Source organism: Dermacentor silvarum, chromosome 8 (genome assembly GCF_013339745.2).
Source record: "Dermacentor silvarum isolate Dsil-2018 chromosome 8, BIME_Dsil_1.4, whole genome shotgun sequence".
NCBI lineage: Eukaryota > Metazoa > Arthropoda > Arachnida > Ixodida > Ixodidae > Dermacentor > Dermacentor silvarum.
In genome coordinates, this window is record NC_051161.1 from 42,494,465 (window position 1) to 42,521,069 (window position 26,605).

General features: G+C 44.8%; 1 protein-coding gene across 1 annotated transcript; it reads left to right on the top strand.

Moving 5' to 3' along the window:
- Positions 1 to 247: 247 nt before the first annotated feature.
- Positions 248 to 26,394, top strand: LOC119462647 (caveolin-3). Its single transcript, XM_037723963.2, has 2 exons — positions 248 to 653; positions 21,838 to 26,394. Exons 1-2 carry the CDS (start codon positions 462 to 464, stop codon positions 22,195 to 22,197), a joined length of 552 nt encoding a protein of 183 aa, XP_037579891.1. The 5' UTR covers positions 248 to 461; the 3' UTR covers positions 22,198 to 26,394.
- Positions 26,395 to 26,605: the final 211 nt, after the last annotated feature.

The window sequence follows — 26,605 nt, forward strand, 5'->3', positions numbered from 1 at the left end:
CCCCACGTGGTCGTGTGCGTTCGTGTGTGCGTCGGCAGTCTTGGAGAGGTTGCGCGCGTGCGTGATCCCTAATCGGCCGCGGCGGAGACATGAATAAAGGAAGAAGAGGCGGCTGAAAGGAAGACAAAAAAAAAGCAAGAAGGGGAAGTAAGGGCGGGGTGACTGACGGCGAACGAGGGGCGTCGGCCCACGGCGTGCCCGCGCTGGCGGCCGCGTCGCGTCGTCAGGACGCGCGGGCCACGGCGGCCGCGGCGGCGGCAGTGTTGGCCGTGGCACCGGCGGCCGAAGCCAGAGCGCGCCACTCGGTCTCCGGGCCTCCGACGGGAGTGGGAGCGGCGGCGGCTCGCTCCAACAAGAAGCGGCTCTCGGCTGCGGGGCACGCGACGACGCTCACGCTCGACGCCGGCGTTGTCGCGGCCGCGGTCGGCAAGAAGCGCACGGCCTCGGTGCGTCCCGAGGTGATGCTGGGCAGCGCGGCCACCCTGGTCGGCACGGGACCTGCGCCGCCTTCTTCCACGACTAACTCCGGAGGAGGTGGCGTGATGGTGGTGGACGCTGCGGGCGCCAGGCGCACCGGCGCAGGGGGGCCCTCAACGACGATGATGCGGGGAGGTAGCGAAAGGGATCCGAATGTACTCAGCGAGTACCTACAGGTGAGCAGTGGATGTTGGCGGGCGCGCTGTATTGCCGATCTTGCGACGTTAGTGGTACTGCCGAACAGTTTCATTCTTAGCTATCTTCAGATAGTATTAATGGTTTCTACGCAAGCGCCGTGTGCATTCTTTATCAGCCCCCGCGTTCTCAATGAGAACCTTTAGGTAAGCATTCTGCAGGTAACTTTTGCTCGGTAGATGTTCGGTATAACAAATTTAACAATATAACAGATGAATTTTGCATCGGGGACGTCTGCATCAAAGTTGGTTTCCAAGCTGGGACACCACACTCCTACCTGAGCTAGTGTATGTGAGTGAAGGTGTGGGATGTACAGAGGCACCGCGTTATCCATTGACATAATGAAGATGTTGGCAGAAAAGAAAGAGAGAAAGAAAGAAAAGTCGGAAGACTTCCGTGATTTTGCAGAATCAGTGCCCGGATTTCAGCAATGCTGGGGTTGAGACAAAGAGGCCGTATAACCCAGCACAGCACAAGCTTTTTCTATGTTCTCTCTCTCTCTCTCTCTCTCTCTCTCCCTGCAAGTTTTATTTCTCAATTACTGACGTTTACGTAATTCTCTTCTGCTTAGCTCCAACGCTAGTCAAACAATGGGTCATAAGTAGCCTTGATGTCTGAATCGTGGACGTCAAGCCTATGACTTCTGCCAGCGCTTATTCCTAACTAGCCATATACATAACACGCCTTTATCTTGGATGCATGATCCCGCCCCCGGTTTCAAAGTAAGAGTGTCAGCCTCAGTCAACCATATTTTCCACTTAATTTTGTTCTTTTATGTTTACAACGTTCTTCTTTAACAGCATCCATAATTATTTTTACATTCTGTAAGACCAATAAAACAAACAGACGTGTAATCTTTCGACTAGCCTACATAATATCTCAGTTGATTTTTCACTTCAAAACAATTTACAACAGATGTGTAGCGAGACCACGTGCCTCTTATTGATGTGCGCCGGAAGTATTTTATTTGACACACACATTTTTACCGTCACCCTCCAGGGTTGCTCACTGGCCATAGCATCGCTCTCCTCATGGTCATGGCGGCCGCATTTCAAAATGCGCATGTACTACTTTGATTTAGGCATACATTCAAGAACCCCAAGTGGGTGGTCAAAATTAATCTAGGGTCAAAAAAATCTCTAGGGCGTGCCTCATATCATAATCAGATCATGTTTTACAGTGAAGCTGTCTATGGCATGGGTCCGGGATTTTATGGCGTCCACGCGGAAGAACTCTCCTCTAAGAAGTGAGAGTGAACGAGCCAACAAAAGCAAACGCATATCGCCGCTCGCGCCGGAGCCTGGTGTAACGTCCCAGTGTGTCTAAAGCGATGTATCTGTGTGAATGTATGACGTAGTGCGTGACGTAGTGTGCGCCTGATAAGGTGACCAAGGGGAACGGGACGACGCCGCTAGGTGCAACCCTTTCTCTCTTCTGTCATCGTAATGGGGAGGGCGCGTTTACGGGGGTATGAGCCATTACTTAAGGGGGCATGAGCCATTCATTGTCTCACGTGAAGGAGAGATTTAATAACAGAGGTGATACGCGAATGCGTGTGCGTACCTATCGTCACGATGACCATCGATCAGGACAATAAATATGTTCGTACCTTTGTTCAACATTTTGTGTCACCTCTGTGTTGTGCGTTAAACAGCTTCGCTGGTCATCCACCTTCACAGAGTGGAATGGCTCATGAATTTTGGGGGGATGATCGGCCTTTTACAGAAGCGAAGGTTTTGGTAGCCTGGCCTCACGGCTCATCAGCCCAGAAAGCCACTTGAGCTCTTCTGCAGTAGCTGAAAGCGGCAGACTTGAGTGCCCGGCTATGGATACGCTGTATCTAGATTAGTGCATGCAATAGTATAATAATAATAATAATAATAATAATAATAATAATAATAATAATAATAATAATAATAATAATAATAATAATAATAATAATAATTTTATTTTGACCATCACGTCATACATGATGACGCAGTGCACCGAATTGAAAGTTGTCTTTCAACAACTTGACAGAGCAACGACCCCCTTTTGGCAGCAGCATACAAAGTGACATAACAAGGAGATACACAAAAAATAAACACTACTTGCGGCGATCACACTGCACTACAGAACATTATATAAACATGTTACTTGAAGGCTGCATCTGGCCACATATGCGTTAAAAAAGAATAAAATCATACACACATGACGAAAGAAATATAGGATTCTAATAGTTTACTCAATTCAATGACATGGCAAATACACTTCAACAGAAAACATAGGAATAACGTCGAGTAACACCATAATTCTGTAAAGCGAGTGGGCTTTCGTTGCGTAAAGAAATAACCAACAAAAGTTTAAGAAAGAAAGTAAGCCAAGAGTTTCCGAAATGTAACAAATTGGGGTGTTACATCCTGTCTTAATAGGTCATTAGGAAGTCGTGGAAGCCGATGTGCTAACGTTTGTAGACCGTATGTTGTTCGAGATGTTTTGATTTCCCACATGTCCTTGTTTCGTGTTTTGTATTTTTGTTCGCGCCTTGTCAGGCCTGAAAGGTTTTGAATAAAATATGTTTTATTGAAATGTTCCTGTTTAAGTGTTCTACTGAAGTGATAGCCATAGATTTTTGTTACTGGAATAATTTGGTGTTCTAAAAATATTTCTCTTGTGTGATGTAACATTGGTAATTTTCTAACGATCCGCACAGCGTTTTTTTTTTTTCTAATACAAGTAATTTGTTCAGATTTTCCTGTCTTGTAGTTCCCCAGATAAGGCTACAATAGTTAAGGCGAGAATAAAATAAAGAGTAATAAACTAACAACATAACACAAGATGGTAAGATTTCACTGTTGCGATAGAGCAGACCAATTATTTGTGAAAACTTAGATGTGGGCTACATGATCGTCCCAGGGCATCTGCTGGTTAAACACAACGCCCAGGGTCTTGAACTTCGGTGCTATTTCCAGCGGACAAGATCTAAAGTATATTTGTTTTGTCAAAGTAACTTGTTTATTCTTAGCCCAAAAATAACTGCTTTTGTTCTGTTCACATTAATTTGCAATACATTCTTTTGTGTCCATTTGTCAAGGTGTTTGAGCACGCAGTTGGCTGTATCTATTAAATAATTGATATTTTCACCAGGTAAGAATATGCTCGTATCATCTGGGTATATAACAAATTTTTCGAGGGGGAATACATTGACGATGTCAGTGATACACGAAAAGATTGAAAAGAAAGGGACCGAGTATACTTCCATGCGGAACACCGCAGCGAACAGGGAGCGTTTATGACATGAAACCATTTACACTAACGGCTTGTCGGCGATATTCTAGATACGATTTGAATATCGATGCTGCGTGCCCGCGGAAAACCGTAGTATTCAAGATTCCGGAGAATTAATTGATGATTTATAAGGTCAAACGCCTTTGTAAAATCGATGAACATACCTAAGACTATCCTGTTCTGTTCAAATTGTTTTAGAGTATATTCCTTCGGCTCTAACAGTGCCAATTCTGTTGCAATGTGCTTTCTAAACCCATATTGTGATTTGGTGAGTATATGATGTTTGGATTCAAATTCTGCAAACCATTTGTCAAGAGCTTTTTCTAATACCTTTGCGAATATTGGATGTATTGTTATTGGGGGGTAATTGCCTAACTGGTTCCTATCACCCTCCTTGAAAAGTACAGAACAGCGGGCAACTTGCATTCCATAAGGAAAGACAGCATTTGCAACACATAGATTATTGATGTGAGTGATGTGAGGTAATATAATGTCCAGAATGGATCTTATGGGCCGTATCTGTAGTCCACCTATATCACATGAGGTACTATTTCTGAGCTCTGTGAAAATAGTCCTTACTTCGTATTCATTCACAGGTTTAGGATATATCCTTTTTGTCCAGCAGTGGGACGTAATTCAAGTAGTTATCCACGTCCCTGTCACAACAAAGACCAGCGAAATATTTATTAAACTGGTCCTCTAAGTTTTGGTCAGGTACCTGTTCCCCATTTCATTCCGCTTGAAAGTGTGATAGTGTGAAAGTCTGATCAAGATCCATGCCTTATCTCTCTCTCTCTCTCTCTTTCACTCCCCATCCCCCTCCTCACGTGTAAGGTAGCAAACTGGGCAAAGTCTAGTTAACCTGCCTGCCTTTATTTCTTTCTCTTTCTCTGGCACCTAAAAGCCCACAATAATTTTTTTAATTTTTTTATTTAGTTAGCCTTCACAGTAGGTTAAATTTAGGGTCCTTCGCCGAAGGGGCCCCTGCACAATTGTGCAGCTTGATTTTCTAAACGTCGGAAGCGAGCGTGTCATTCCTACTGCATCTCCGCGAGAAGCCAACATAGCGTAGTTATTTCCAAATCACAAATACTTGCAGCAAATAATACGTTTGTCAATATCTGTCGATCGGCCATGACCCCCAATCACCAAAGCTACCTTTCACGTGCGTTTTCCAGAAAGAACAACGTCCTCCCTTGCCTCCACCTCGTCCGCCCCCCACTGTTGCTTATGCAGCCTAAAGGTCATCGCAACAACAACCACCGGCGAATGCACTTTGATACGAGAATATATCTCTCAGCAAATAACTCGGCCCTATCTCGCAGAAAAGTGCACTAACCACTCCGAGCTTCGCGAAAACCACGCGTGGCGAAGGACAGCGCGCTCGCTCACGATAGAGCGAGAGGGGATTGAGAGCGCGATGTAAGGCTTTCCCTGTAATGGGATTGGCCGCTCACGTGCCGCTCGCCATTTTGTGGAACGCGCCCGTGTAGAACGCCACAGCGCGTCCCTTTGGAAGCGCACCGCGTGCCCCGCGCAGCAGCCACGTCTCGGCACACACCAACAACACACGCATTGACAAATCGACCAGCGACCACCTGGCGACCCAAATGCGCATGCGCCGTCTTCGCCGATTCTTGTTGTCAACCTTGCTTTCTCCGCACAATCAACCTACATCCAGGTTGTTTATTCTTTAGTGTTGCTTTTGTGTATATGTGTTCACTTCGTGCCAACAATACGCAGGCCGAAGCACACAATAGGTGTCCTGGTACCCTCTTCGACCTATCTTTCTGTCGCTCTTTTGAGTTTGCCAGTGTTTACGCTGTGTCCTATCATTGAGGCATTTCCCTGAAGTCTTCCCAAATTGTTTTTTCAGTCTCGCCTGCTCGGTCTACGCGTGTACGTGACAAAAAAAAAAAAGAGGAAACACTTTCGCATAATGTGTCCTCCAGCAACAGGCTGCTTTCTTCGAATTGGGCCGCTCCTAGATCTGTCGATAACGGAAGAAGGTCCAACGCACTATAAGCCCGTTGTGGGTCATTTTCCGATCGTTCATAGTTGCAGACGCGTGGTCACTCGTTTTTCGATACCGGCGGAGTGCTGTGCATATCCGAGTAACTCTGGCCGGTCCGAACCGCTCGAAGGGTAATTGTGGTGAAATACTAAACGCAGGCAGCTCGCAGACGGTCAACCTCTACTTTTCCTCACCGAGAAATCACAATCAAAGTTGTAGCTAACAATGCGAAGTATATTGCGCTGCTAAATTTTTGGTATTCATTGCAATAACCCATTCAGTCACAAATTATGATCGACTGTAGATAAACGTATGAAATTCACATAATTTTATGCCAAGGTGCTGCAGACTCAGTTAAGAGCAAGTCAAGGTGGTAGAATGACTCTGCATTTTATGATGACTCACTATAATTACAGAAGTATCTAATAATTGTGCACTCTGTAATGATAGGTTTCTTCATAAAAAATAACTGAATCACTTGTGGGAATTACCCGCAAAAGTTAATTATTGCTTGCAAGCTTTACTAGAGCGAAACAATTATTTCGCTATTGCTACAGAAACGTCCCACGTCACACTTCCCGTCAAACACTGTAGTGCCTTCTCTAAAGCGATCATCGCTAGCGATAGATTTACCTCAGAAGTCAAATGAAGGTACTAGAGGCAAGCAGAACGTTTAATACCCTAAAATTAGTTTCTGTGGTCTATTTCTTGCCACAACTGCACAGAAATGGTAAAAATAAGTCGCCTACAAAAATGTGTGCATCGTGATTGAAGGGGATAAGTTCATTTATTGCAATGTACTAATCGATTGCTAGTCTTAGAGCTATCTCGCACATGTCAAAACAAGAATAGTGGTTTGTTGTTTAATAGCTGTAGACAAACACGAGAAGGAGCAATCGGCGTTTCTTAAATAAACACATATTTAAAGTACGTCTCACAAAATATACAACAGAAAAGAAACATTACAATACAGAAAGATTGCAATAAGCACCAAAGAAATAAGTTTTAGAATATAGAGTTTTTCAGTTGGGGTATATTGATATGTGACAGCCTTTTTGCAAGCAGAATTAAGTATTACCGCAGACCAGATCGGTCGAGAAGAAACAGGTCAAAAACGGTCGTTTGTATATAGTTTCAGTCGCGGATGATAAGTTAGACAATGCTTATAAGTGTTTCTAATTGGATGTTCCGCTTTCTGCCCAGTTATACAGGTTGATTTTGTTTGTTTGTTTGTTTGTTTGTTTGTTTGTTTGTTTGTTTGTTTGTTTGTTTGTTTGTTTGTTTGTTTGTTTGTTTGTTTGTTTGTTTGTTTGTTTGTTTGTTTGTTTGTTTGTTTGTTTGTTTGTTTGTTTGTTTGTTTGTTTGTTTGTTTGTTTGTTTGTTTGTTTGTTTGTTTGTTTGTTTGTTTGTTTGTTTGTTCTTTTTTTAAGCTGCACCAAATTTTGAAAAAAAAATGTCTGTGGCAGATAGCACTAAATTCTAAATTACTCTATGAGGCGATGATGTTAATTATTCACCTAAGTATTTTGATTTCTGGGAGTCGTAATGGCCGCCTCGTAGAGTAAGAATCAAGGGTCAAAATTTGCCGCAGGTGAGTTTTAAAATTTTGGTGTCACTAAAGAAAAACCGCCCTATATATACTCAAAGCAGTTAAAGACGTTGGGCAATCGTGCGTTGCTACCGAGGACTCCACCTCAACCTAAGTTGGCATGGAGTTTTAATAGAGTTGGTTTTATGTGGACCAGGCACATATTTGTAAGAACATGAAGATATAAACGTCGAATAAGCAAACATACGACAGTACACGGCAGTGTTATGTATCTCGTTGTCTGTCTCAGACTTTCTCAGACTTTCTCGTCACATTTCAAGAAGTAACACGATTGTGTGCAAGTATCCTACTCCTATTTGTTTTCGACGCACGCGACGCCGCAGCTGATGACCGCGCTGTTAATTATTCCCACAACTCCCCGCAACCTCCACCCTGTATCTCCCATTAATCGCTGCCCCAGGGTTCAGGCGTCCGGCCATTTAATTGAACGTTTGCGACCCGGGTCTGAAAGAGCGAAGGGAGAACACTCGGTGGGTTGGGCGGAGGCTAATTGGCTTCATTGTATTCCGCTAACGATCCTGCCGTGCATTGAAAGAGCCGGCGCCCGGCTCTTCTTTGCACCTGCGCCTCATCGCAGACCGGTGCAACGCGCACTGCGGAGGGTGTTGAAGTTGTGTGAGTTCATTGCTGCTTGAACACTCGAAATTTGAACGGCCAACTTTCCGCAGTTGACGCTGTGTGCTGCTGAGAAAGTGCCAGCAACTTCATCATCATTATCAGCCTATATTTGTGTCCACTGCAGGACGAAGACCTCTCCCTGCGATCTCCAATTACCCCTGCCTTGCTCTAGCTGATTGCAACTTGCACCTGCAAATTTCCCAACTTCATCCCCCCACCTAGTTTTCTGCCGTCCTCGACTGCGCTTCCCTTCTCTTGGTATCCAGTCTGTAACTCTAATGGTCCACCGGTTATCCATCCTACGCATTACATGGCCTGTCCATCTCCATGTTTGCTCTTAATGTCAACTAGAATATCTGCTATCCCCGTTTTTGCTCTCTGATCCACACCGCTCTCTTCCTGTCTCTTAACGTTAGGCCTGACATTATTTGGTCCATCGCTCTTTGGGCGGTCCTTAACTTGTTCGCGAGCTTCTTTGTTAACCTCCAAGTTTTTGCCCCATATGCTAGCACCGGTAGAATGCAATGACTGTACACTTTTATTTTCAACGACAGTGGTAAGCTCCCAGTTAGGATTTGGTAATGCCTGCCGTATGCACTCCAACCCAATTTTATTCTTCTGTAAATTTTCTTCTCATGATCAGGGTCCCCTGTGAGTAATTGACCTAGATAAATGTACTCTTTTACAGACTCTAGAGGCTGACTGGCGATCCTGAATTCTTGTTCCCTTGCCAGGCTCTTGAGCATTATCTTTCTCTTCTGCATATTAATCTTCAACCCCACTCTTACACTTTCTCGTTTAAGGTCCTCATCGTTTGTTGTAATTCGTCCCCATTGTTGCTCAATGGGAAAATGAGCTATAAACGAGAACAAGATGAGAGCAGGAGCCAACGTTCCGACAAGTGGACTTGTCTTCTTCAAAGCGCCTCGAAGGAGACAAATCCACTTGTCGAAACGTTGGCTCCTGCTCTCACCTTGTTCTCGCTTTGCTCATCGTCTTGAATTTCCATCTCCCGCATTCCCCGAGTTTTCCCTGAATAGGACAATGTCATCTGCAAACCGAAGTCTGCGGAGATATTCGCCGTTGATCTTCACTCCTAAGCCTTCCCAGCCAGCAACGTGGTCTCGCTCGAATAGCACATATTGACATTTTTTCCCCTAGAAGTCGTGCTTCAACTCGACAAGAGGTTCAAAAACTTACGCTCGGTGAGATAATCATGAGATTGAACAAATGTTTACAAGCTTACAGCCCTGCTGTTGTCATTGGGCTAAGTCGTTCTGTCAGAGTGATGGCCGATAATCGCGGTGATCATTTGGGATAAAGCCGTATAACGTATTAGCGTTTTCAACCTCAACTGAAGTTAATGACTAATCAAGACCAACCCAAACCACGAATGATCATAAAAGTAATTGTTTCTTGATAATCTTCTGCCGTTTTACACGGCTTCCTCATTCCCTTACTCATATTGTAAGAGTGCCTGTAATTGATATTGGTTGGCACTGTAGCCTCATTGTCCTCTAGGAAATTACAGTGGTACAACTTTGGTAGTGCAATTTTCGGGAAGAAAAATGTTCGGATGGAGCCCTACGAACGAGAAAGACGATAGTGAGTGTGAGTGACTTATTCGGAGTGCACTAGGAAATGTTAGGAACTGTTGTGTTGTCGTCTTTTCCACAAACAATAGATTGCCAAAATGAGCAAAGAATGATAGCATAAGGTAATATGAAAAAAAGAAAATGTCGCCGTTTCACCCGAAAGGCGAAGCATCAATTGCGATAGCAAATTACTAGAGAGCTATACGGAGTAAGGACCGTAGTTTTATCAGCTGTATAAACTTGGACATGCAGCCGCACCAGCAGCGCGCAGAACTGTCGTCGACGCCGTCGGCGTTTTGCCTGCGATCGCACCGAACGCGCGCGGTTTTGGTGACTGTTGCCGGTGCCTCTGGGGGCGGCTCGCAGGTTTTCGACGAGATCACGGGACACTCGTAGAGTAGTGTCGGAAGTCTTTACCTAAAACCTTCTCGCCTCACGACGTTTTATTGCGATAGCAATTATATGGACACTCCAAAGAGGATTTCTGCCGTCGGCGTCACCGTCGTCCCCGTCACCGTGAGGTTCCGTATGACGTCAACGGCGATGAAATCGTCGATGATGATAAGTGGTTCTTGAGGGAAAGGGAAAGGTTGGCGCTATCTTCTGCAGCCCTTGAGGGAGCACGGCTCAGCGCCAATTCGTCGACGCGCTCCGGACGATGTATGTGTGAGGGAAAGGGCGCGAGGGACACGCGCTTTCACGGGGAGCGAACGCTCGTCATTGGCGCTGAGCCGTGCTCCCTCAAGGGCTGCAGAAGATAGCGCCAACCTTTCCCTTTCCCAACGAACCACTTACTACTCGGAGAGCAAACGCGCATTCTGCGCCGTGCTCCCTGAAGGGCTGCAGAATTAAGCGTCTCTTTCCTCCTTTACAATCCCCATATATAGAAAGCAAACGCGACTTTGTCCGTCGCACGAAAGGCCGTGGGAGGACGGGAGGGAGGGAGGGGAGGCGACGTTTAGCTACGGCACCAAATGCGTATTTATATAAAAACGTAGCGAGGCGAGAAGGTGGGTAAGATTTCCGACGCAGCTCGACGAGTGTCCCATTCTGATCTCGTCGAAAACCTCCGAGCAGCCCCCAGAGGCACCGGCAAGAGTCACCAACGCCGCACGCGTTCGGTGCGAAAGCGAGCAAAACGCCGACGGCGTCGACAACAGTTCTGCGCGTTGCTGGTGCTGCTGCATGTCTACGTTTATACAGCTGACAAAACTATTATGCTTACTCCGTATAGCTCTCTACTAATTTGCTATCGCAATTGATGCTTCGCATTTCGGGTGAACTGCGACATCTCTTTATATAAATACGCATTTGGTGCCGCAGCTAAACGTCCCCTCCCCTCCCTCCCTCCTTCCTGTCCCCCCACAGCCTTTCGCGCGATGGAAGAAGTCGCGTTTGCTTTCCGCCGTGCGTTCGCTCCCTGTGAAAGCGCGCGACCCTCGCGCACTTTCACTCGCATATACAGCATACGGCGTACGGCGACGATTTCCTCGCCGTTGGACTTCATACGGAACCTCACGGCGACGACGACAGCAGAAATCCTCTTGGACTGCCCATATAATTGTTATCGCAATAAAAACAAGCAAACAAACGGCCCGACAGTAAAACACATTTCGTAAACATGCTTAAACAACAACAATCAATATAGAAAACAGACACATCCGCAAAAATCTTTATATAACCCACAAAGAATGTGATTCCTTAGTCAGCGTTACTCTTTCTTTTCCTTTAAATTAATACAGTTGCTCGCTATAAACATCGTGCCAAATGTGTTCCCTGTTGTCATTTTCCCCCTCTTTTTCATGCTTTATATATCTGAAATTATTATTCGACATAGGATGCGCTACAAGCCTTCCACCATTCTGCACGAGTACCTAAGCTGTCATAAAGAATGAACGAAATGCGTTAGAATGACACTCTATAGGTGAAACATTAAAACATTAGTCGCAGTTTCACCCGAAAGGCGAAGCACCAATTGCGATAGCAAATTAGTAGAGAGCTATACGGTTTAAGGATAGTAGTCTTATCAGCTGTATAAACTTGCACATGCAGCAGCACCAGCTACGCGCAGAACTGTTGTCGACGCCGTCGGCGTTTTGCCCACATTCGCACCGAACGCGCGCGGTGTTATATATATATATATATATATATATATATATATATATATATATATATACGCATTTAGTGCCGCAGCTAAACGGCGCCTCCCCTCCTTCCCGTCCCCCCACAGCCTTTCGCGCGACGAAAAACGTTGCGTTTGCTCTCTATATATGGAAAGGAGGAAAGAGACGCTTAATTCTGCAGCCCTTCAGGGAGCAAGGCGCATAACGCGCGTTTGCTCTCCGACGTGTGTTCGCTCCCCGTGAAAGCACGCGTCTCTCGCACCCTTTCACTCGCACATACAGCATCCAGAGCGCGGCGATGAATTCATCGCCGTTGACTTAATACGGAACCTCACGGCGATGGCGACGACGACGGCGGAAATCTGCTTTAGAGTGTCCATATAATTGCTATCGCAATAAAGCTATAATAAAGGGAGACGATGGTCGTTCTGTTGTCTCCCCTTACGGATCAGTACTATCCATCGTACTTTTCACACTTCTCAAAACCCCTGTTTCCTCCCAATTCGCTCCACGTACCGACAAACGCGCGATTCTATGCGTCGCGCCCAACGATACCACCGCGAATTCTGCCATGATGAAGCGAAGCCTCTTCGGCGGCTCTTTTTCACGGTTCCCGCCTGTAGAAAGATTCGAAACGCCGCTGTTGCAATTAGGTCTGGAACAAGGAGTCGCTCAGCAAATAACTACTGATTCCGCGCTTCTGTGGGCACAAAGACGACGTGCGCACTGGACGCATAAATAGGTAATTTGCTTTTTTTAGTTTCTTTGATTTTTCTTTCTTTTTTTTTTCGAGCCGCGCTACGTTCTCCTGAATGAGACCTTTTAACGGGATTTTTCTCATCGGGCCAGTGAACGCAGAGAGCCCCGCCCCCTTAGGCGAGATTAGTATTGAGCGCCCGCAGTAGCGATTTCAAACACGTGCGTCAACTTTGTCACACCCCAATGCGCTCATACGAGCTGAAGCGAACGCGGTCTATTTCTGCCTAATTTTGCGGTGTTTCAATCTTCTCGTTACGTGAAATAGCCCCTGTTACATTACCACGTTCCTATAACACGGACTGTCACACGTTCAAGACACTGCTTTTCTTCGATGAACGCGACTGACCCAGTAAAGCACTGATGATTTTTTAATTATCGAATTTTACGGGCCCAAACAGTGCTGATGATCTAATTCGAGTGTTTAGGTTCTTTTGGAACTACTGAGCTTGGGAAGTAACACCAGTTTTACTCGCAGGGATATGAAAACTACGAAAGAAGAAACCTTCGACCGAACTGTACTATACTCAGATTAACTTTGTTGTCTGAAGTGTCATCAAAGCCAACTCGATGATGTGTACAGGTGTATGAGCGCATGATCCGTACGTAATGTGCAGCAAAATGAGACACAACACGCTTTGATTACGTATTTACATGCTCGCCTAAATATCTATTCTATACGATTTCCGGCGTACTCTTGCTGTAGTATCACGTAAGTCTAGCGATAAGCATGTGTACATTTTAAGGGGCGCCAAGAAGTATTATGTGCACGCTATACATACCCTATACAGGCGCAAGAGATGGCAGGGGGAGGTGGGTACCACGTGCTGCGCTAAAACTTCCCGATAAGACATAAGTAATGGCACAGCTCTCTTGCTGCACCCAGGTAATTAACCTGACGCCTACCCATATACTGCCCGTGCCAGCGTCAGCCTGAGACGACCATCCATGCACTAAAAGGCAAAACAACGGGAGAAAAATATAAAAATGCGTAAATGAAACACCTCGGTCGCATGCCTCCAGGCTAAAACAAAAAAAAAAAAAAAACACTCACCTCACCTATAGCGCGATAAAGGTCGTATAGCAAAGGTAGCAAAAGAAGTGCTTTCTTCTTTCTGCATATTTGGTTCAAGATTTCGTCTGTTCCTTTCTTCTATATGATTCTTCGCTGTACTATTATTTCTTGCACGAGGCCACCCAACCACAATACCGCGCGTCGTTTCCAAAAAGCGACGACTCTCCGAATAATGACCCTCTCCCGAGCGTCGTTCTTGGAGCGTGTACCTACCCGTACCGTTCGATCGATCGACGCGACGAGCGCTTTCCTGCGCTTTTTCGTATAGCTGTTGGCACTCGCAGTTTCCGCTGTTTGAGTGGAACACCCGCGGCTTTCTGACCCGTAACCAGCTGCCCGCGGGAGGCCTTGTACATCATTTGAGAGAGGGTAGCCAGTGGAGAGAAAGGGATCGGGGTGTTTAGCCGCTTGAGAATGGGGCAGGGGGAGAGGAGGGGTACTATTAGACTCCGCATACGTGAAAGGCCAGCAGCGTTTTTTTTTTTTTTTTTTGCTCGATTTACCTGAGTGTAAAAAGCCCCAGTGAGCGCATGATTTCGCAGCTCGCGTGACCCACTTTATAGCAATGTTTGTGTTTTGTTCTTGCGGCGTCGCCCTCGCCAAATGGGCTCCGGCCCATCCTCTGCTCATAATCTGCGGTGGTGTTGCAGAGGTGTGTGTAGCCATCGCTGGGGCGGAAGCTCACGTAGTCGCCTGTGTAGCGCGTATCGGCGATAGTGTTGGAGAGAAAGCAAAAATAACTCACAATTATCTGAGTAATTCTTCTCCTCCTTTCAATTTTTTTTTTTGTGGTTTCATTTGTTTCGGTTCCTGGAGGCTCTGTTTTCGTCATGTGCGGGCAAATCAATAATCCGTGTAGTAAGAGCACGTGAGAGGTGACATTTCGTCACACACGCATTATGAGACACAGGAAATTGTGGAAAACCGCAGGCTACGTGTAATTCAACAAAACAAAAGAGTGCGTGAATAAAGTACCAATGTTAGGCGTAACCAACGAAGTATGACCAAGCGTGTGCTCATGTGTTCACCATCACGACCGTAGCCACCAACGGCTAGATCTTGTTCGTGTGAAAGTGGCTGCTGCTCAGTCATGGGAAAACAGTGCGATCATAGGGCGTACAAGTGAGAGAGCGAGAGACGACCTACACGCAGCTTTGTGACTTTGTTCAGCTTTCTGAACGGGGTACTACATAGGTGTTTCTTTAGAAAGTTTGGATGCCAGCCTCAAGGACGTGTCTGTTGACGGAAGCATGTCGACATCGCTCACCACAACTTGGCGCAGCATTTTTTCTTCCCCTTTTTTTTCTGTGAACGAGGTTGTGCGTGACTAGTGCCGGATCGGCGATAACAAAAACGTCATGCGAGAAGTGCAGGAGGGAGACAGAGAAATATTTAATGAGGAAAGCATGTGGAGAGCTCGACTAGTCGGGAAGATAGAAGGGAGAGAGAGGTCGTACGATGACGATGGCGATGATCAACTACAGCGAGCTAGTGTACATGTGCTACTGAGGTCTGCGAAGCGTTTGAGCTAGCCTGACCCATACCTGCTTGTTACCGACTACGAGCGTTTGTTGCTTCTTGGTGAAATGCGTGCTAGCTGACCGAATACAGGGGACATAACTTGAGAAAGACAGAGGAACCGATACACGGACACATTGCGAAGGAGCATGTCATTATAAATATCGATAACCGATTAGCCGCGCACCACTGTCTCTAGCACAATGATTTCGCAAGCAGGAGCAAGATAAAACCTGCGCTAGAGAAACTCTGATCATGCATACACAAATAACTGCAGTTAGTATTGAGGCATCTGATGAAACTACAGGCTTCCTGGGATGTGATTTTAATATTAATGTGATCAGTTTTCTGCGAGCATATTCTGTCAGACTTAAACTAATCCATATGTATTACCTTTAATAAACATCAGACGCACAAATAGATGAATCGAAACTCCTTCTTTATGCGTTAAGGTAGTTCAACCATGGCAAACTAGGCCACAAAATTGAAGGAAATAATTGAAGTAATTATGCAAGATGTCACGTGGTAAATCAGCGAGGCAGTGAACAAGTAGCGTAGACCTACATAAAGCGACCACACCCGAGCGGATCATATGGGGCTGTAGCTAAAATGAAGAAATTATTCTTTTCCGTGATGTAAGAAAAGCGTGTCAATTTTCTCCCATTAGCAGTATGTTAAATATAACGAGTAATTCTCCCCTATGCTTTGCTGGCTTCGTTCTTGTTTGCTTCGCATTGTTGCAACTAACGAAAAAATTGAGCCCTTCATGCAGTTGCCCGTATTCTTTTCTCTCAGAAAACTCCATGTCGTGCTGCGTTGCGCTGGACTGAAATTAGTTTCGCAACAAATAATTTGATAACCAAGTATATCATATATATAAGACACGCCTGTTCCGCGCACTTAGGGCTTCGGTAGTTTTGAGGATTCACATGGCTCGTATAAGCCTCTGCGTGAAGCCTTGACGAATGCGGTTTAGTAATTGTTTGGCTTCTGTCTCGGGAAAAGAAACAAAAAGCTGTCGGCCTCATTTTGTTTATTTGTGTATTCGTATGCCCTATGATACGAGGATCCCGAGATTTGATCAAGGGTGGATTCCATTCTGCACTGTCTTACTTAGGTCGTGCTCTTTGGTCTTGGCGTCGAACTTTACTTGAACAAAGTGCAAGCCAACTGGTCACTGACGTCTTAGAACACAAGTCCAAGCGAGCCGTTCTTAAACAAAATAAAACCTGCTCAGTCGCCAAAAATTGACGCAGTACTTGTACATTATACGGTGAGCTGTTTCCATCTGACGCGTTCTTCCTAAAGCGGTCCGTGTTCTGGGCTAAATGTTTGCCAAAAATTCAGAATAGCAGGGTCTTTTTCTGATTGTCAAAAGTCCGCTCACTGCACCTATACCGTTCGTCTGACGTAATTGGATTCGCCTGCGCTCCTATATGATTGGTGTTGAAATAGGCTGCAGGTTCGATCAAGCTGGTCACAAAGTAACTCGTGCGTTTGCACTTATTACATCAAAAATAGTAGCGGTTGGGGAAGAGGGCGTCACTGATAAGCGAAGGGGAGTTTAATTAAGTCCCACTGTAAGCTGAAATGGCGCTTATGCAGCCGCGTAAGAAACTTTTAAGATTTTCGCACGCCCATCACTCACGTCCAAGCAAAACTGCTTGCTGACACTCATTATAGGCACCAGGCAATGTTTGCGAGTTAATTCTAAGCAATCATTCTTAATTATATGTTTAACGAATCGTTATATCTTAAGAACGAGTCGCCCATGGCCTTGATAGAGAATGCAAGATGAGCCAAGGAACAAAAGGGAGACTTCAAAATCGGCCTAATTGCTGCACTCCATAATTTATGCCCACATATGCTTAGCCTCGCCGCCAGTTTGAGTCTTACGAAAGGCTGCCCACCGAAGGCTTCAATGGCCAAAATGTTACGCAGAGTCTTACAACACCAATGACGCTGCGTTGAGCCTACAGTCGGTATCATCAGAGCCGTTACGCTACTTCTATGGTGCCACAGTCTGTCCTATTTGACAGGCCTTTGACAAAAATACACCACATGTAGCGATGACTTGCTCTTTCGGTGAATTCTCTGCGAGCTGATACTATTGTACCAGTAATACCACACATTCGCATTCAGTAACCCGAAGACGTTGCTTTAAGCATCGTTATCAGGCTATGGATATTCCAGGCTTCTTGATTCGTGAAGCAAGCCTATGCGGTTTCATTACGACGTCAGGGCTTTTTTTTTTATCTTATTTTCATCATACAGTCCTACTTTTGCAATATATGTAAATTATTTCCTAATGTTGCGTGTCGCTTTTGGTCAATATTCTGGAGACTCAGTCCCTCTGATCTGTGGACACATTTTCCCCTTACTTTCGTGCGTGTCGAAACCCGGTATACGTAGCTTCCGCTGATGCAAGCCGACAACGCCCTTTTCCGGATTGTACTTTGTCTTGACATTCCCAATCACCATACAGAGTCGGTCGTCTTTCACAAGTCTTTCCACGAAACGTGATTCCGCCAGCGCTTTTTCCCAGGGTTATTACCGGAATGCATAATAAGATTGCGAGTAAGTCACCGTGTATAGCCGAGGCTATTCAAAGAATGTCATCAGTGGAATGCGGGCAGGACTCCACATTTTTCTATAAATCTTTCAAGAAGAGACCCAGCAGAAAGAACAAACTACGACGAAACGATGTCTCCAAATTTCGTCCACGGCAATGCTATACGTATGCACGATGTCTCGAGCGCTTCGTGTTAAGACTGCATTTGGAATGGAGTCTTGTCGTGAATCTTTTCTCGCATTCGCGTCACGATTTCTTCGTACCATGGCTGCACTTGTCGTCTACAGCCGTCCCGTCAATAAACGGTCGCAATAAAGCACTTCGTATCAGATTGTGCCGAGTTTTGTTTTAATGAATAATGTAGGACGAACCTTGCGGATTTGCATCTGGCGGGCGACTGGAGGCGCCAGTTGTCTCCGTGAAAGCGTGGAATAATGCAGACCTCACCAAGCGATATGTATTGTTGTATTGGTTTCAATGTTACAGCGCTTCTATAACGACAGATTATGATGTCTTCATAATTTCTTATCACATCACTATCGGAAAGTGTATATACGCGATTCACTCGCAGGCATACTAGTCGCTCTAAGCTTTTTTTTTTGCTTTGTTATGCAACTTTTTTTGCAACGTCCTTCCAACAGACTCACCTTTGCTTGCTAATGATGGCTTGATCTATCTTTTAGTTGTTTTTTTTTTTTTTTCATTTGAAGTTCATGTTGAATACAGATGAAGTACGAAGAACACGCCTGTTCATCGCGAATCCGTTGAATTTAAACGGAAATAGAAGGAAATAGAAATGGTCCCCAATTTGGTAGCTTTTTTGTGTATTTGAATGTTCCATAGACTGCCTCATGGTAAAAGCTCTTGTAAGGTAATTTAGTTTAGTTTGTAATGCAATAGTTTGGATGCGCTTTAGAGATGCGGACAACACTTAGGTTAAAGAATCTACGCTGTATGCTTCCATTCTCAGAAACCTTACATTTAAAATCGCATTGAATTTAACGCCGCATTTTGTATCAATCTTATAAGACCATTTATGTAATTTAAATAAATGAATAGTAGAACAAAACAATCTACGAACGAACTATTCATTGAAAAGACCCTGCGAAGAAATGTGGCAGGGTCCAGAGGGCATTGTATATATCGTACGGGGTTATTTGTTTTATGACGGTGATAGCGTCCTCTTTGTTAGCAGCAATGAGTAGTTGATCATTCCCTCCCGAATTACCTTTAAACCTGTTATACTATTTGCGTTGTGCGTAAAACATTTTTCACCTGGTCTCCCGCCGACTTCCTACAATAGCAAGTAAAACCACTTACTTCATTGATGACGCTTGCTTTATTCAGTGAAGAGCATTCAAGACCGAAAATCCTGTCAATGACTGTTTTCTAGCCGCGTAACAAACGCTAAGGGATGCCGCTGTGTGGTAAAGCACAATTTTGTCAACCGTTCATTCACTTACTCACTAAGGGAAAGATTACACCTTTGCTGGAACTACATCTTTCTTTATCTTCCGCTTGTTTCCTCTTATTCGTTTGTACTTTATATAGAGCAGCCGGCACTTTCACACTTACCAGAACATGTTTGTAAACACAGAACATGCGTTGCTGTTATTGTTGTCCTTGTTCTACCTTATTATTCCCTTTAACACCATAACTCCAATGTCCAATAATCCGATATGAAATATATAGGATCCTATATAAAAACCCGTTTTGCCCATAGGTCATTTGACGTTGTTGAATGTAGGAGTTATGGGGAATACGGTTTTTTTTTTTTCAGTAGGGTTGTTGTTGATGAGGATGATGACCTCTGTGGTCGTGGCGAATACCCACAGTGGAGGATTGGCGATAAATCGAGGGACTAACTTAAGCGGATAAAGACAACGGAACTAACAAATTTGATGCTGGAACTTAGAAATCAAATTTTTTGTCTGAGGAAGAAGGAATGCAAGTTTCTGCGTTTCACAATGTTCAATTTTTGTTTCGTTATCTTTCCCGAATATTGTATGGCGCCATACACAATATTCACCGTAAGGAATGCTTCTTTCATGAATCATCGTCATCAGCCTATATTTATGACCACTGCAGGACGAAGGCCTCTCCCTGCGATCTCCAATTACCCCTGTCTTGAGCTAGCTGATTCCAACTTGCGCCTGCAAATTTCCTAGCTTCATCGCCCCACCTAGTTTTCCGCCGTCCTCGACTGCGCTTCCCTTCTCTTGGTATCCATTCTGTAACCCTAATGGTCCACCGGTTATCCATCCTACGCATTACATGGCCTGCCCAGCTCCACTTTTTCCGCTTTATGTCAACTAGAATATCGGCTATCCCCGTTTGTTCTCTGATCCACACCGCTCTCTTCCTGTCTCATAACGTTAGGCCTAACATTTTTCGTTCCATCGTTCTTTGCGCGGCCCTTAACTTGTTTTCGAGCTTCTTTGTTAACTTCAAAGTTTCTGCCCCATATGTTAGCACCGGTAGAATGCAATGATTGTACACTTTTCTTTTCAACGACAGTGGTAAGCTCCCAGTCAGGATTTGGCAATGCTTGTCGTATGCACTCCAACCCAATTTTATTTTTCTGTAAATTTCTTTCTCATGATCAGGGTCCCCTGTGAGTAATTGATCTAGATAAACGTACTCATTTATAGACTCCAGAGGCTGACTGGCGATCCTGAATTATTTTTCCTTGGCCAGGCCATTGAATTTTATGTTTGTCTTGTGCGTATTCATCTTCAACCCAATTCTTACACTTTCTCGATTAGGGTCTTCAATCATTTGCTGTAATTCGTCTCCATTGTTGCTGAATAGGACATTGTCATCTGCAAACCGAAGGTTGCTGAGATATTCGCCGTTGATCCTCACTCCTAAGCCTTCGCAGTCTAAGAGCTTAAATATTTCTTCTAAGCATGCAGTGAATAGCATTGGAGAGATTGTGTCTCCTTTCCTGACCCCCTTCTTGATAGGTATATTTCTACTTTTCTTGTGGAGAACCAAGTTTGCTGTGCAATCCTTGTAGATATTTGTCAAGATATTCACGTATGCATCCTTTACTCCTTGGTTGCGTAATGCCTCTATGACTGCTGGTATCTCTACCGAATCAAATGCTTTTTCATAACCTATGAAAGCCATTTAGAGGTTGATTGTACTCCGCAGATTTCTCTATCACCTGATTGATGACATGGATATGATCCATCGTAGAATATCCATCCTGTTCTCTTAGTTGACTGAAGTCAAGTGTTGCCCTGATTTTATTTGAAATTACCTTGGTGAATATTTTATACAATACTGAAAGCAAGCTAATTGGTCTATAATTCTTTAATTCTTTGTTATCTGCCTTCTTATGGATGAGTATAATGTTGGCGTTCTTCCACCTTTCTGGTACGTTTGAAGTCGTGAGGCACTGCGTATAAAGTGCCGCAAGCTTTTCAAGCATGATATCTCATCCATTTTTGATTAAGTCGACTGTTATTCCATCTTCTCCGGCAGCTTTTCCCATCGTCATGTCTTTCAAGGCCCTTCTAACTTCATCGCTAGTTATAGAAGGAGCGTCTCTATCCTGTTCATCACTGCTTCGAATGAAAGTAGCTTGGCTGCTCTGGGTACTCTACAGGTCAGTATAGAACTCTTCCGCTGCTTTTACTATGCCATCGAAATTGCTGATGATATTACCCTGCTTATCTTTCAGTGCATACATTTTGCCTTGTCCTATTGCCAAGTTTTCTTCTCACTGATTTCATGCGGCCTTTCATGAATGCCTATGTTTAAATGTCACTTTGTCCTCTAATTACAAGTTTCCCTAGAACGAACGCCTGGATGCGGGTTACATATGCTTTCGTTGGTCTTCTAGGAACCTTGATGATGATGATGAAGCGACTGCTAGCCTTCGATAATGAATCATATACGAGGTGGTCAAATTTCTCAGCGTGTGTTCACGCTTTTCATGAATGGAAGAGAGATATCTGTTATACGGTGATTTCCTTACACGTACCTGGACGTGTACGCCCGTCATGCGCAGGTGGAGTTCGACGACGTGTTCGCCGAGCCCGAGGGCACGTACTCGCTGAACGGCGTGTGGAAGGCGGCCACGCTCACCTTCACGCACACCAAGAACATCTGCTACCGGGCGCTGAGCCTGCTGTGCGCCGTGCCCCTGGCGCTGATCGTGGGCATCAGCTTCGCCTGCCTGTCCTTCCAGCACATCTGGTGCATCGGGCCGGCCATCCGCCACTGCCGCGTCAACTGCCACGTGGTGCGCCAGTACATGCGCATCATCCTCGAGTCGTGCTGCGCGCCGTGCTTCTCCGAGATGGGCCTGATGCTCAGCAGGATCCGGGTGCACCACGTTCAGAACGGGCACCACATGGAGCCCATCTAGTCTGGCACCGGCGTCGGACACGGTCGCGATAGCGCGCTGGGCATGGCGACGATATACCGGGACCAGGACGGATTTTTCTTCAACTACGAGGCTTTGTTTCTGAGAAACCCGTGTGGGTTTCCTCTGTAGCTTCGTGCTACATACGGGTGGATGTCATTGTTTCCTTTCATGAACCTTGATGCTACTTGCAGAATTCCGCAGAACTGATTTGCCATAGACAGCTTAAGCATAGCGTTACTGTCTTACCTTTACCGTTAAACCGATCCCGGCGGCAACGACTGCGCGTGCACAGAGTTTACCGGACAGAGTCGTGGCAGTCGATATCGGTAATGGTAACGGTAATGCGGTAATGCAGTGGCTAACGAAACCGTCCGATGTCACACTAACGTACCGTCAGCATACATTTAAAGCACGAACAGCAACGAACGCCATTTTACGCGTAATTACATTGAAGTGTGCCGTCTTATCACTTTGTAGCCGGTTTCTAGGCATGGAGTAGTACCTGTTGTACGTTTTCGAGTCTGAATTAAGCCACTGTTACAAATGCAGGCGAAAATTGAAACAAGGTAACGCATTGGAGTAGTTTCGGAATTGTTCACATTTGAACCTATGCTTATAGTATAGCGCCGGTTGAACATCACCGAGACCAGCGAATTTACGTTCGGTCAAAAATTTCTTCCCGAGTATTCGGAGGAGTATCACGGGCGCCACGTCCCTTGCATTGGGTGCACGTTGATAAAACCCCAGGGGGTCGACATTAATCCGGAGTCCCCCACTACGGCGGGCCTCATAATCAGATCGAGATTGGGGCACATAAAAGCTCAGAATTTAATTTTAATTTTATGGGCACCACGTGACGACACGAATGTCGCGGCTTATTTTACAACTTTCCTGGCGAAGTTAAAGTTAAGTGGATTGCTATAAAGCACAGGTTTTTCCCGTGCTAGTGGTACAAAATTGTAGCGGCCGTGATAACGTCAATGCGTACTCCCCGGAAACTTGTCTGTTACGTGTTAACGTCGAAACAATAAATTTTCTGTTCACTACGCGTCTTACACAAATGGAGCGAGTTAAACGGCAAGCAAGGCTCGTGCCGATCTCACCTCCTCCACTCTCCACAAGACATTGTCAAACCGTTTCTCGTCCCATTACCGTGCGCCAAAAAGCGAGGCTCGTTGTACTCCCTCCAGGCTCGATTAGGCAAAATATTTTTGGTTGTGCCACTGACATTGTGGGCCGTTCTCCAACTTGACTTGACAAAGCTGACAGTCTACTCAATCGTAAGCCGCTTGAGTGCAGTCTCAGCTTTTCAATGCTAATTAACTATTCCTCGCCCTGTTGAACGACGCTACATTTATCATCGAGAAGCGCGTCGACTGTCCTGTGCTGCGCGCGACCAGCATGTCTCGTACCTACCATGTGTGTTCTGCTTCAGCGTAGGTGAAGCGGAGGCCATTGCGTCGCGATTACCGCCATAGAGCCTTCTAACTCGAGTGTTTACTTGCATTGCCTAAGTGCATGCCCGAGAGAGGTCTTTAGATTTTGAGACAGTCAACCCGTTTGACTAGCAGAAAACAAAAGACGCTGGTTTTCTTCCTTTCTTTCATTCGTTCGTTCTTTCTTTCCTTCTTTCTTCCTCTCTTTCTTTCTTTCTTTCTTTCTTTCTTTCTTTCTTTCTTTCTTTCTTTCTTTCTTTCTTTCTTTCTTTCTTCAGTGTTTTATAAATTGAGAGAATGCCTTCATAATTGCTAAAGCAGTCCTGTTATTCTCGATGGACAAATAGGTTGACTGAATTCAGCGACAAGACAGTTCGCTGAGTGATTAGTAGTGGGCAAAACATTTGAAAGTATACCTTCGCGATGAAGCTGACTTACGTAAGCGCATCAGGTAAATGGATTGCCGCATTTTATAGTCTTGGCATGTCAGTGCTTCCCACGAATGTAGCAAGCAGATGCATCTGAAGTAAGCGCATTTATGAAGTCTCAAATTCCACTATAAGAAATGAATACCATTGACTGCCGTGGAAGCAAAACAACGCACATAGTTCAGTCCTTTGGTGTCTGCTCTTAACAGCCGTTTAAAATAAAATAAATTGCAGAAAACCGCGAGTTTATGCGGCTAAGAAGACAGAGGGCAAAGCAGTTGAAACTCAAGCTCCATCAACCATGTTTTCAACCTAAAAATACGCATGGGATCCGACCGGCATTTTTATGTGCCCCAAAGGCAGCCCTCATCGTATATCTAGAGAGAGGGAGAGATTTCTTAGCCCAAAAGTAATAAGGGTTAGATTGTGTACCTAATATAGCTAAGCCTTCAGTTTCACCTACGAAGAAACAGAACCTAGCTGTCGTATCGTCACCTTGTTGACTGTCGTCATTGAGCTCGACTTATCGTATTGACATATCTACTCAAATAAACAGTGCATGTGTCACACTTGTTTTATACACAGGGACCAAGCGCGTAAATCAACATTTCATATTTTGTTTTTGGTGCTTGAAAGCAGCGCCACCTATATAGTGTCTTTTCTTCGCTGCTGTGACTATAGCAAAAGGCGCCGTCTACCGAGCTTTTCTTTATGAAACTATAGTTCGAATTCCCTCACGAAGTTTTGTTTTCTCAGCGAAGAGGCGTTTCGGAAGTCACGCCTGAAGTCATTGTCCCAGTGATGTCACCGGAGTTTACATGAAGTTGGCAGCATTAGTATTTCCGTAGGTGACACTGCGTTATCGATAAGTTGGATAAACAAGAATTCATCTTAAGGCCTACAATTACGTCTTTTTTATTTCGATGGAGGATTGTTAAATCACAGCGCTTTATATGTAATATATGTACACTGTAAAGGCTGTCCACTGAAAGAATAAATATATGTACTTTTGGTCAGCTAAAACACGTCGTGTTCTCCACAATTCCATAATGCTTCTTGAGTGTAGTGGTTGAGTTATTTATTTCTGTTTATTTTTATTTCTTCTCATATGCAAGTCTTTTCGTGCACTTTAAATATACAATTAAGTATGTATTATTATTGCCCACGTGTTCTTAAAGAGAATCATCTTTAGTCGTGTCAGAAACAATCTCGCCAAATGGGATAATGCGCAACCCTTCTTGGATAAAGTCCATAAAATGTTTATAATGGCTGTACGACGCTACAAAGTATATTGAACGGTGGTAAAATTCCATCCACGTGGCTTCCACATTTATCTCTCTCTGTCTCTTGCTCTTCTTCCTTTCTGCCCTTATCCTAATATGGGCAGTTACTCAATTCGACTGCGCAAAAGATAATTTACCGCGTACTTTCTTCAGAAATCAGCATTTCTTTTGCTATCCGCCGTCTTTAAAATAAGTTAAATGGCTGTATTGCCTTCGCTTACAAAAGTGTTTTATACTCACGTGCTAGCACATGCCTTGGCTTCATTTTTACCACTTTCGTCTCTCGACGTGCATGTGTATGAGCAGCTTGAACTTAGCCCCGAAACCGAACAGTTGCAGTTTGGATGAGTTTCAGAAGACAATCTTTTCAAAGTATGCTACATTTCGAGAAAACACAGTGTGAGGTATTTAATTTTATTGCAACAGGCTGGTAACAATCAAGGTTCTGTAAACGAAAAAGAAAAAAAAAGGACATGTCAATATCCTTGCATGTTATTTAACGCGGTTCCGGCTTCGCTTTTAACCATTGTCATAAACGAGCTGCGCTTCACTATTCTGTGCCTTGAGACTACATGCCTTCCCTCACAAGGTGCTGAACGAGGCTAGTATAGCGGAAAGGCTGATCAAGGACGCAGAAGTTGCATGATACGATTCTGCGCGCAGTCTGACGTTAGCTCTGTTGCACCAACAACCGCATTCAAAGAGTTCCCGTCCCATTACAGCAGGTTCCGATAGGTTTGAACAGGTTCTAACAGGTTATAACGGGTTTCAACGTTCGGGGCAGCCATCCTTCAACATTGCGTTGAATAATACGCCTCATAAGACCACAACCGAATATTGTCAACAGGAGTGTGCATACAAATTGCATTATTTTCAGGTATATGCAATATTCTGACTGATCTTTTTTTTTCGTTTTTCTGAAAGATTTGCCTTTACCCAGTCAGGCACCTAGTTCGGTTTATCTAGTCATGTTGCGCGTCTTCAGTAGTGTATGGTGTGTTTCACTCTCAAGCATTTGTGTAACCACCTGTCGTTTTATTCTTCACGAATGCATATCCGTTCCCTTGTAATGTGACAACCTCTGGCTGCTCTAATTAGTTACTCAGGAAAGCGGACAATTCCTGCTGGGAATGATATCTTGGAGCCTTCCAAATGCTCTATTAAACGTAGCCGTTCCCTTGCGATGCAGGTGGTACGTATCGAAAACATTTGGAAAAGCATTTTGCAATGGCTACAGGTATACGTTCACGTGGTTCTCGGT